Genomic DNA, 12,696 nt, shown 5'->3' with positions numbered 1-12,696 from the left:
TTCAAATTTATAAAAAAATAATTAAAAACTATTAATTTAAACTATATTATTTATTTAAAAATTTAATGATTAAAGAATATTTGATTGATATATATCAAAAAATACTAGATAGATAGAATCCAATCCACATTTGTATTCCTCTAAAATGAAATGTTTTTATTTTCAATAAAAATCAAAAACTTCATAAATAAATAACTATATTGCTATTATTTGCTTAAATCTAAAACATCAATTAACCAATCAATATAAAAGAAAGCTTGGCATTTAAAGTTATTTTCTTAAATTATTTAAAATTTTAATATTAAATAAAAAAATTAATTTTGAAAAAAAATAGATTTCTATTTATAATTTATTTAATTTCATTTCAGAGAAAATTAACACAACTATAAAAAAGAATATGAAAAATCATCTGTTGAAAAATAAATTTATTTTTTTAATGAAATAAATACCGTTTTTTGATTATTAATTTGAAAAAAAACTCTTAAGAATTGGTTTAATGTTTAATTAAAGCTGGTTAGATTTTTATTTGAATATTATGATAGATACTATTTTTTTTTTTTACTATTTATTTATTAATTAAAATTGATTTCTATGAGTACTTTAAAACTCATTTATTTAAATATTCCTTTCACTCATTAATCGATTGAATTCAAGTAAAAAAATATTACCATTTGTCTGCAATCTGATATTTATTAATTTGATAATGCTTACATTCATCCTTACAGATGAAATAGAAAACTTACACCTTTCATTCATTAACTTAAAAATAATTAGAAATTAATTATAGGATATTATATTTATCTAAAAGATTTGAAAAAGGATACTAATTTAATGAAAATACAAAACACTTACTTAATTTTCGTTACAAATGTTTATAATCAAACAATATCTTAAGTATCTATCAAAATATTAATTTATGATTAATAGAAAAATATTTATTGGTATTTTCTATAAACTATTAATTCTTTCTTTGATTTGTACAATAAAAAATGAAAATTATAAATTAACAATTACAAAATGTAATAAATAAATAATCAATGTATTTATCATTTATATATTTATTAATATAGTTTCAAATACATTTCTATTAATTTTGTGGAAATTTGTTTTATTTTTTTTAAGTTTGATAATATTTTTAACAAATTCTATTATCATATAAATTGAAAAATAAATATTATTTAATTTACTGTTTTTAAAATTTATTTTGATCATTAAAATTTTAATTATTTTTTATTTGACAAAAAAAATGATATTTGAATCAAATTTTATTATTTAATTTTTTAAATGAATAAAAATATATAAATATAAGTAAAAATAGAGTCTTTAAAATAGTAAATATGTATCATTTACTGCAATTATGAATACTTTAAATATGATATTTTTATACAAGCAAAAAAATTTTTAAATTCAAATAAAATAGAGAATTTTTTTTAATTTTACATTAAATATTTATTATTTTTTTTAAATGTATCATTATTTATAAGAACATAAAAGCGAAAAACTTATATCATAAAAGATAGCTATTAATTAATTAATTATTTCATGAAATTAAATTATTATGGAATTGCAGTAGATTTTTAATAAAATTAGTTAAACATTAAAAAATTTAGAAATGAATTATAAATAAGTTATTTAAAAGCAAAAAACTATTAATTTATTGAAAGGTTAGTGAATATTAATAATTATATAAAATTTTAGTTAATAATTTAAAAACATAGTTTTTAAAAAAAACAAACAAAACAATATAACAAAAAACAAAATCAAAAAATTTAAGAATAAAGGAAAAATAATTTATTTATTTATTTTATAAATGAGTTCTAGTTTGCTGAACAATAATTATAAAATTCCTTTTTTAGAAAAAATAGATATCTTTGGGGTTGGTATTCAATTTACTTTTAACTAGCATAGTAAGCACAAGACAAAGTTTGGAGGATTTATTACTTTAACTTTAGGCTCTTTTTTGTGTTTGTTGTTTATTCAATATGTAAAGCAGATGGTTTATAAAACTAATCCAAAAGTACTTTTTGAATAATAAATTGTTTCAAATCCATCTAGGCAGAATCTAAATCCAGAAAATTTTTCTTTTGTAATGGCTCTGTTGGATTCCAGCTTTAATCCTATTACTGATCCAAGTATTTTTAGATTTGTTGGTAACTTTGTTTACAAAGAAAAAACAATCAACTCTGATGGATCTGAAGGTTAGCCAGTTTTCAAAAATAAAGTGATGGAAATTGAGATTTGTAATGAAAATAGCTTTTAGGTTTAGGGAACTCAGAGCTATTTCTTGAAACTTTAGTATAAACAAATGTATTGCTTTAAGAATATAGAGGATTTCTATCTTGTAGGTTAGTTTGAAATGGATGAATACTCTGTAATTCAGATTAATGTAGTGGTTTGTGATGATTCAGATCCTAAAAACTCTGTAAAATGTATGGAATAAACACAAAAGAATCAAATACTTTCTACTGCAATTTTGTAACTTTATTACATTAATTAATTAGTGCAATTAAGTGATAAGGAATAACCTTTTAAACCAGTGGGATAAACTTAATTTTGGGAAACTAATATTGATTATCTTTAAAACATCAATTTAGTATATGTAAAAACTTATGTTGAAGATGACGATTCTTTATTTTTATCAAATAGTAATATACAGAGTCAATTACTTTTTAGCAATGATAGGACTATGCTCTAAACAATAGTTAATTACTCTCTTTACAAAGTAGACATATTTTTGCAAAAAAACCAAGAACAGCACTATTATAGGTCATATACTAAAATATCTGATGCGTTTTCTTAAATAGGTGGAATTTTCAACGTGTTTTTTGTAATAGGTTGCATTATTGCTTAACCTTACTCCTAATTATAGTTAAATAGAAAGCTCTTTAATGCTACTTTTGACATAAATAAAAGTAATAAAGAAAATTTATAGGAAGATTCTAAATCAAGTGATAGCAGTAATTCAAGTGGGAGTGAAGGCATTCAATTCCCATGTAATGACTAAATAAATGAAATTTAGAATTTATAGAAAAAACCTTCTAATTCAAATAGAAAAAGCAAATAAAAAAATAAAACAATCTAAAAATAATTAAGTGAATAAAATTAATTTAAATAGAAAATCAATAGAAAACTGAATGAAAAGTTTTCTGTTTTCTAACTAAGCGGTAATCTTTAAAAATAATAAAAAAAGCAAAGTTTCAAATAATATGTCAAAGAATAATTCAACAAAATTTCAGTTAAAACAAGTGAATTTTTGTATTATTATTTGAACTGTTTTAAATTATTCAAATCAGATGTTATTGAAATGGTGAATTTTGGTACTTAATAAATACTAAGTTACACTGATGTTTGCTTTGTTGTGAACAAATTAATTGAGTTAGAGAAGCTCAAAACAGTTATTTTAAATGAGCAATAAGTTAAACTATTCGATTTTATTCCAAAGCCTAAAATTGACATAGAACTAGTCAAAGAATTCAAAGAAAAAACAATTTAAAATAAACAATAAGATTAATCTCCTCCTCTACAGAGTAAAGACAAAAATTTGAATAATACAAAAGAATAAGAATTTTATTCATCTTTAGGAAAAAAGCAATTCAACATTTTAACCATACAAAATAGGACTGTTTATGAAAAAGCTAAGCAAGCTCAATAAGCTTTTAATGAAATCTATAACAATTAAAATTAGTAATCTGAAATAGATTTGAAGCTAATTTAAATGCTGGACAGAGATTTAACTTAATTATTTTAAACAAATACCTTTAATGATGATAACTTATCATTGTTGAAGAGTCAATTTTATAATTAGAGATAAATTATCTCACCATGTTTACTGACTAATATAGAAAAATTTTCTAATTAATCAAATTAATAGAATAATTAGAAGACCAAAAAATTCACACTAAATATATAAAGCCCATAAGAAATGATTAACTTCTCAGAACAAAGAAAGAACATTTTAAACGATTCTTAGACAAGTGAAAATGGCTTAGGAATTTAGCTTTATCATAATAGACCAAAGAATTTAAAAAATTTTATAGAAGAAAAGAATATGGTACTTTTTGAAAATAATAATAATATTAATAATAATAATGATTAGTGAATAATTTAAAATTATTTATATTAATTGAGTTGAATAACAAAATTTTTTTATATAAATAGGTAAAAATATTTATGAATATATTTATACCTTCAAAATAACATTTCAGAAAGCTATTAAATTTAAAAGAAAAAAAGGATTTAAAATAGTTTATTTATTTTTTCATTTAAAATTCTTCAAATATTAAATGGCTCGGCTTGTAAAAAATGTGCTAGTTTTAAGTGTAATTGTTTTCTTATTTACTAAGTTGATATTTTGTATTTTGTAGTAAATTTTTTTTATAACTTGCAAGCTACTTTTAAAATAATTTTTTAATAAAAAACCTTTCACAAATAAGTAAAATATGTAATATTTTTATTTTAGATAATGTCTCTTTTGATTACTTTTTCTGCAATTTATGGATGAATTTTATTATTTTTCTCTTTACTTTAAATGCTTGATATATGTTCACAGATAAATTAATTAGTAATTTAAAAAATCTTAAGTTATAAATAAGATTTATGAACTTTAAGAGTGTTTAATTAAGAATAAAATGAATATTTTTTTAATTTTAAAGTGTTTCAGAAGCATAAAAATTAAAAAAATAATTAAGTTTATCTTTCTGTAATTTAATATTTGTTATTTTATTAATTTTAAATTCTAAAAGTTGAAATTTAAAGGTTACAGTTGTCATTTTTTTATTTATTTATGAAACATTAAAAATTAATTTAAAAATATATCTAAAAGATTTGAAAAATTTAATGAAGTCAATAATAATTTTAATTAATTTATCTTGTATTAATGAATAAAAATAAATAAATATAGCCTCTCAAAAAATAATAAAATATGCATCATTAATCATGAATACTTTGTAAATGATATTTTTTAGTATAAATAATTCAAAATTCAAAGCAACTTTTTTTAAAATTTTTCTTTTAATACTATTAAATTTAATAAAATTAAATACTTTTTTGTTAGTTTTGTGTAGTGAAAATTTTTTAATTTGATAAAAAATGGTGATAGTTTTTTAATCTTTTAACAAAATATGGTTTTAATTGAATAATTTTTAATAATAAATTTTAAAACTGCTTGAAAGTAAATAATTATTTGAAGTCAGTAAATTACAGAAAGGTTATTGATTGATTATAAATTAAATAAAATTCGATTTAGTAGAATTTAAAAGTAGTTTTTAAATAAATAAACAAAATCAAACAAAATTAAAAACTATATCAAAGAGATTATTTATTTTACAAATGAGTTCTAGTTTGCTAAATCAAAATTATAGAGTTCACTTTTTAGAAAAAATAGATATCTTTGGGGTTGGTATTCAATTTACTTTTAACTAGCACAGTAAGCACAAGACAAAATTTGGAGGAATTATTACTTTACTTTTAGGCTCATTTTTGTGTTTGTTATTTTTTCAATATGTAAAACAGATGGTTTATAAAACTAATCCAAAAGTCCTTTTTGAATAATAAATTGTTTCGAATCCATCTAGGCAGAATCTAAATCCACAAAATTTTTCTTTTGTAATGGCTCTGTTGGATTCGAGTTTTAATCCTATCAACGACCCAAGCATTTTTAGATTTGTTGGCAACTTTGTTTACAAAGAAAAAACAATCAAATCTGATGGATCTGAAGGTTAACCAGTTTTTAAAAATAAAGAGATGGAAATTGAGATTTGTAATGAAAATAGCTTTCAGGTTTAGGGAACTTAGAGCTATTTCTTGAAACTTTAGTATTAGCAAATGTATTGCTTTAAGAATATAGAGGATTTCTATCTTGTAGGTTAGTTTGAAATGGATGAATACTCTGCAATACAAATTTATGTAGTGGTTTGTGATGATTCAGATCCTAAAAACTCTGTAAAATGTATGGAATAAACAAAAAAAAATTAAATACTTTCTACTGCAATTTTGTAACTTTATTACATTAATTAATTAGTACAATTAAGTAATAAGGATGAACCTTTTAGACCAATGGGATAAACTTAATTTTGGGAAACTAATATTGATTATCTTTAAAATATCAATTTAATATTTGTAAAAACTTACGTTGAAGATGATGATTCTTTGCTATTATCAAATAGTAATATAAAAAGCCAACTACTATTTAACAATGACAGGACTATGCTGTAAACCATATATAATTACTCTCTATATTAAGTAAACATATTTCTACAAAAAAATCAAGAGTAACACTACTATAGGTCATATATCAAAATATCTGATGCTTTTTCTCAGATAGGTGGTATTTTCAACGTGTTTTTTGTAGTTGGTTGCATTATTGCTTAGCCTTACTCCTAATTATAGTTAAATAGAAAGCTCTTTAATGCTACTTTTGATATAAATAAAAATAAAAAAGAAAAAGTCTAGGATGATTCGAAATCAAACGATAGCAATAATTTTAGTGGTGATGAATGCATTTATTTCCCTTCTAAAGACTAAATAAATGAAATTTAGGACCTATAGAGAAATTTTTCTAATTCAAATGGAAATAGAAAAGAAAGAAAAAAAACAATCTAAAAATAATAAAATGAACAAAATCAATTTAGAAAAAAAATCAATAGAAAGCTTAGTCGAAAGTTTTCTGTTTTCTAACTGAGTGACGATATTTAAAATTAATCAAGAAACTAAAGTTTCAAATAATACGTGAAAGAATAATTCAATAAAATTTCAGTTAAAACAAGTGAATTTTTGTACTACTATTTGAATTGTTTTAAATTATTTAAATCAGATGTTATTGAAATGGTGAATTTTGGTACTTAATAAATACTAAGTTACACTGATGTTTGCTTTGTTGTGAACAAATTGATTGAGTTAGAGAAGCTCAAAACGGTTATTTTAAATGAGTAATAAGTTAAGCTATTCGATTTCATTCCAAAACCTAAAATTGACATAGAACTTGTCAAACAATTAAAAGCAAAAACAGTTTAAAAAAAAGGAAAAGATTAATCTCCTCTTCAAAGCAAAGATAACAATTTTAATAATACAAAAGAATAAGAATATAATTCATCTTATGGTAAAAATCAATTCAACATTTTAACTATACAAAACAGGACTGCTTATGAAAAGGCTATGTAAGCCCAATAAGCTTTTAATGAAATCTATAAAAACTAAAACTAGTAATCTGAGATAGATTTGAAGCTAATTTAAATGTTGGACAGAAATTTAACATAATTATTTTAAACAAATACTTTTAATGATGATAACTTATCTTTGTTGAAGAGTCAATTTTATAATTAGAGATAAATTATCTCACCATTTTTACTGACTAATGTAGAAAAATTTTCTAACCAAAAAAATTAATTTAACAATTCAAGGAGTAAAACATTCCTTTCAACTCCATAAAGTCCTTAAGAAATGGCAAACAGCCTAGAAATAAGAAAGGATATCCTAAACGAATCTTAGATTAGCGAAAATAGCACAGGTATTAAGATTTATCAATAAAGACAAAAGTACTTTAAAAGCTCTACAGAAGAAAAAAACAAAATATTTTTGTAAACCAAAATGTGAATGAATAATTTATTTAGAGTTATTTTTAAAATAAGTGGATCTATTATTTAAAAATAATACATTTTCTTTGAGATAATTTGAAGATAAATTGTTTGCTTACCAAAATAACAATAATGATGTTCAAAGTGCTGTCAAATATTAATTTTTTTAAATTGTGAAAATTTCATAAGTTTTTAAAAATTTTATCAATAAAATGTTATAAAAATATATCTTAGAAAATAAAATTTTTAAATTCAGTGACAATTGTAAATTTAATTTTTACTTTTAGTCATTATATTAAATATATTTTTATTAATTTTTTATTTATTTGAATATATCAAATATTTTAGTATAAATTTCAAATTAGTTTCACATTAAAATCAATAATTAATAATAAAAAAATCCTTAAAATAGAAAATGTAACCAGAAATAATGTCTGTTATTACTATTTTTTATAAAGTAAAAAAATGTTATTTAACTTGAAAAAAATTGTATTTTTTTTTTTTTAAATTAACTCTATAAAAATTAAGATAATGTTTTAATTTAAAAAAAAATAAATAAATTTAAGTTCAATAATTATTTAATGAAAAATAAATGAAATTAATTAACAATGCAAATAGATTTTGATTAACAAATATAGAAAATATAAATTTAAATTTAGTGTTTCTAAATGCTATTAAATAATATAATTATTAAATTTAGTTATTAAAGTAAGTTATGTTAATAATTTTCAAGCAAGCAAGAAAGAAAGCAAAGTTAAATAAATATATAAATATCTTACTTAATTGCTTTTATTTTCTTATTATTAAGAGTATATTTAAATTTATAAACCTTTATTTTATATTATAAAATAATTGATTAACTCAATTAATATATCTTTCTAATCAAATTTAGTATTTAGGTTTTGTTTTTTTAGTGTTGTTTGCTGCTTTTTAAGTAAGAGGCATGTTGTAATTATAAGTATTAGTATTGTAAATAACATTAAGGTTATGAAATTTTGAGAAGTTCATATCGTTCACTAGTCTCGAAGTACTATTTGCATTTGTAGTACTTCCGCTCGGGTTTATGAATTATCCCTTTAATTTTTAATATTAATATGTGTTATGATGAATCAAATAATTAATATAAAAATTGATACATTTGTTTATTTAGTGAACTGAGAAGTCGATCCCAGAGAAAGCTTAGCAGTCCTAGATGTGGGTGAATTTGAATTTGCTCCATTCTTTAATAAAAAAAATTTGTTAATTGAGCGTATATTTTAATTATTTGTACATCTATAAGAAATTTTTTTGTTATTGATGGTAATACTTGCTTTTAGCTCATAATATTGTTATCTCTTTAAGTTTACTTAAATTATGCATATTGCTTATCATCCTCTTTCATCGCTTTGTCGAATAAATAAAAAAATAAATAAATATGTTTGTTTGTTAGTGAGTTAGTTAGATCAAAATTTTTTAATTTAATTTATTTTTACCTACTGATTAGTAAAATGTCTTATGTATTTTGTTTAAGCTCTTTTTTTTAATTTAATAACAACGAATTAAAATAAAATCATTTTATCAATTAATTTTACTAAATTTTTTTTCAAAGGAATTTTTTTAATTTGGTCTCCAACTTGAGCAGGTATTACTGCTGCTGTCTTCTTTTCCAAGCTTTTATCTTAATTATTCTTCTAACAAATTATATTAAATATGCTTTGAATACATACAAAAATTTACTTTCAAATTTTTATCTTGGTCTATAAAGGATCCTTCCTCAAGATTTTTATCTGATACTTTGTAATTATAAACTGAACTTTACATAAATTACTACCCTTATAAATATGTAGGAATTGATTTTTGCCCAAATAGTTTAGTTGACTTAATTTTTTATAAAAAATACAAATAAAATTTTGATATATTTGATAATAAATTTGAATAATTTTTAAAGGGAAAAATATTATAAATAAATATTAAGCAAGTTAAAAGAATTACTTTTTCAAGCTTCATTGATTGTTTTCCATAAGATTCTCCATACTCGTTGTGATCTTCGTTATTTTAAACCATACCATTGTTTTTTTCATCAATATCATTCGATTCAGTTTTTCTAGAAAGGAGAATTTTTATCATTTAAAAATAAGTTAGTTTTAATTTTACCCAATAATATCAACTTTTCTAGAAAGATTTATTTACTTATCAGTTTAAGGCATTTTCTTTAGATGAGAATTTTCTCTCTTTAAATCTATTGTAACTGCACTTACTGGTTTAGTAACATTATCGTCTTTATCAAATTACTCTCTGACTCCATCAAAATAAGGATGTTTCATCGCTTCCTCAGCAGTTATTCTCTCATCAGGGTCCATTTTTAGCATTAACTAATGAAAAAAAATAAAATATATTTTTAGTTTTTTTCAAAAAAAATGATTAGTAATTTCATCTAATCTAATAAAAATTTGAATTTATTTAGAGAATTTTAAAATAAAAGAATCAAAATTAATTTGGTTTGAACAAGTATTTAATGCTTAAATGAAAATAATACCTTCATGATATTTAATGCTTTTTTACTTAACTTCCCTAGATATCTTCTTTCAATAGTTTCTGGTTTATTTATTTCAGGAAACTTTGTTCCAATGAAACGAGGGTTTTTAATAAATAATTCTTTTTATTCAGGAGTGAGCGGGCCAAGAGTTTTCTATATCAAATAGAGTTGATCTATTTCATTCTATCCTGGAAAAAGGGGTTATCCATCAATTAATTCACCCATAATGCAGGCTACTGCCCAAATATCAACAGGTTTACTATATTTAGGATATTTTAAAAGTAATTCTGGGGCTCTATACCATCTTGTAGCCACATAGTCAGTTATAATTTCTCCTTACTTAGAAGGCAAAGTTCTAGCAAAACCGAAATCACATAATTTTAACTCATAATTATAAGGATTAACCAATAAGTTCTCTGGCTTTACATCTCTATGTATCACATCTTATTTATGACATTAATGAAGAGCCTTAAGCAGTTAATACATGATAATTCTAATAACTTCATGCTTTTGTTAAAAAAATGATATTTGATTAACTATTGATTGATTTTTATTCAGTTTTAAATAATATTGTTTTGTTCTTTTGAATCTTGAAAGTTTGCTTAAATTTTTTAGTTAACAAATGTAATTTTTATTTTTCTACAAATACCATAATTAATTATATTTCTAAATTTGTTTTAATGCCAAAATAGAAAGAAATTTTATTAAAAGAATAAGTTGATTTAGTAATTATTTATATTAGCTAGAACAAGGAGATAAGCTAGCTCATAGTTATTATGTTTGCTAGAAGGAAGTATAATTCTTGAAAATGTTGAATTTCTTTAAAACAAATTAATAATTTTCTAATAAAATCTAATATTTATTTTTTCCCCTTTCATTTAAATAAATTTTCTATATGAGCTCTATGTATGTATATTTATTTATATATGACAGATTAATTTACAACTATTCTTTCATCTTTTTTTTTCAAAAGGTTTTAAAATAAATAAAATCTTTATTTATTTATCTATTAATTAAATATTCGCTAGCAATTTCAACGTTAAAAAAGCATTTTTAAGTTACATAACAAATCAAAAATTAAGATTCATTTAAACTCAATTTATTACATCTAAGCCAGTTGGTTTTTCTTCTAAAACTTCTAAGAGATTTTTTTCTACATATTCAAATACTAAATAAATTCTCCCTTTTCTTAAAAATAAGAATTTAGTATCATTTTTAATACAAATACTTAGAAGAAAGTGAATATTTTTAATTTTGATTGGAGCTTAATGCTTTTCTATACTCTGCTTTCATGTAATTAGTTAAATAATTAATATAAATTATTTTACCTTTTAAAAGCTTCTATCAAGTCTACAATATTTTTATGGCGTAGCTATCTAAGCATTTTAACTTCTCTTTATATATTTTTTTTAGCTATTTCATCATCTTCAGTCTCTTTGAATTTTTTGATGGCAACTTTTTAAAATTATTAAAAATGCTAAATTTTTATCTTGTTTTTAGTAAATACGTTTAAAAATTATAAATATGACATTAGTAATCTAACAAAAATAAGTTAGCATTTATTAAACTTAGTAAATCATAATGATGATTTGCAATTAAATTAAACTTAGATAAATCTTTACCTATTTCTTAGGTTTCTTTATTTCTGCATTTCAAAACAACTCCATAAGCTCCCTCGCCATTTACACCTAAAATTTCATATTTATTCATTTCTTTTATTTAACTAAGTTTTTGTTTCTTATATATTTTAATATGAATATTTATCAATTACAAACAAAGTTTTTTGTTTAAATATCCTTCTTAATTTTTTCAAGAAATTAGTATAGATTATTAAGTACTTAATTGCATATAATATTAAATGATTGATAATCATATAATTATAATTTGCCATTGGATTGTTATATAAAATAAATACACTTATTAAATTGTTAGCTGACTGAATGAATGAATAAGAGAGTTCATTTCTTTCAATAAATAAATTATGTAATTCGATGGCAAATTAAATACATAATATTTGAATAAGAGCTATCTATCTATCTATATTCTAGGTTATGCAAATTTTATATTTTAGCTTTGCATATTATCTATTTTAAACTTAAATTTTTGAAACAACTCACTGAATAAAAAAATCTAATGTATTTTTTAATTTTTTGCTTTTTGGATTAAAATTTTAGTTGTATATTTGTAAAATTATTATGTTCATGCTTGTCTGTATTTAGAATTTCAGCAAATTCTGTAGTAATTTTTTAATTATTTGATTTTTAATTTAACACATTCATTTTATCAAAATTATTAATAATTATTTTAATAAAATAAATTAGGGAAATTTATATAAAGAAAGAAGAATTGTTAATTTATAAATGCATTTATAATATTTTGAAAAATGAATCAAATCTTTTTTATTCTTCTTAAAAAATTATTTATAAGAAAGTAAAAGATGTTTGAATCTTTTAGAAAATCCATCGATGATATAATCATAAGATAAAATAGCAAATAATTTTATAATTTACTCTTAAATTTATTGACAAATATTCTGATTTACTTATCTGGAATTTATTATTTTTTAATAGAAAAATTATTAGAAATTGAATACATAAAAAAATAAGTAGT

General features: G+C 20.8%; 3 protein-coding genes across 3 annotated transcripts; 2 read left to right on the top strand and 1 right to left on the bottom strand. All coding sequences in view use genetic code 6, as the record gives it.

Annotated features, from left to right (window-relative positions):
• Positions 1-1,993: 1,993 nt before the first annotated feature.
• Positions 1,994-4,099, top strand: TTHERM_00717800 (ubiquitin-conjugating enzyme family protein; the record flags this gene model as incomplete). Its single annotated transcript, XM_001015099.2, has 1 exon — positions 1,994-4,099. The coding sequence occupies one exon, from the start codon at positions 1,994-1,996 to the stop codon at positions 4,097-4,099; it is 2,106 nt and encodes a 701-aa protein (XP_001015099.2).
• Positions 4,100-5,511: 1,412 nt separating this feature from the next.
• TTHERM_00717790 (ubiquitin-conjugating enzyme family protein) lies at positions 5,512-7,590 on the top strand (the record flags this gene model as incomplete). The annotated part of the gene is made up of 1 exon (XM_001015098.2): positions 5,512-7,590. One exon carries the CDS (start codon positions 5,512-5,514, stop codon positions 7,588-7,590), a length of 2,079 nt encoding a protein of 692 aa, XP_001015098.2.
• Positions 7,591-8,453: 863 nt separating this feature from the next.
• TTHERM_00717780 (cyclin-dependent kinase-like Serine/Threonine kinase family protein) lies at positions 8,454-11,796 on the bottom strand (the record flags this gene model as incomplete). The annotated part of the gene is made up of 12 exons (XM_001015097.2): positions 8,454-8,645; positions 8,708-8,791; positions 8,842-8,954; positions 9,044-9,083; positions 9,143-9,241; positions 9,288-9,428; positions 9,543-9,654; positions 9,705-9,922; positions 10,087-10,593; positions 11,193-11,274; positions 11,415-11,541; positions 11,709-11,796. The coding sequence occupies 12 exons, from the start codon at positions 11,794-11,796 to the stop codon at positions 8,454-8,456; spliced, it is 1,803 nt and encodes a 600-aa protein (XP_001015097.2).
• Positions 11,797-12,696: the final 900 nt, after the last annotated feature.

Source organism: Tetrahymena thermophila (genome assembly GCF_000189635.1).
Source record: "Tetrahymena thermophila SB210 genomic scaffold scf_8254592, whole genome shotgun sequence".
Classification (NCBI taxonomy): domain Eukaryota; phylum Ciliophora; class Oligohymenophorea; order Hymenostomatida; family Tetrahymenidae; genus Tetrahymena; species Tetrahymena thermophila.
Note: the sequence above shows the minus strand (reverse complement) of the source record. Positions and strands in the feature narration are given on the sequence as shown.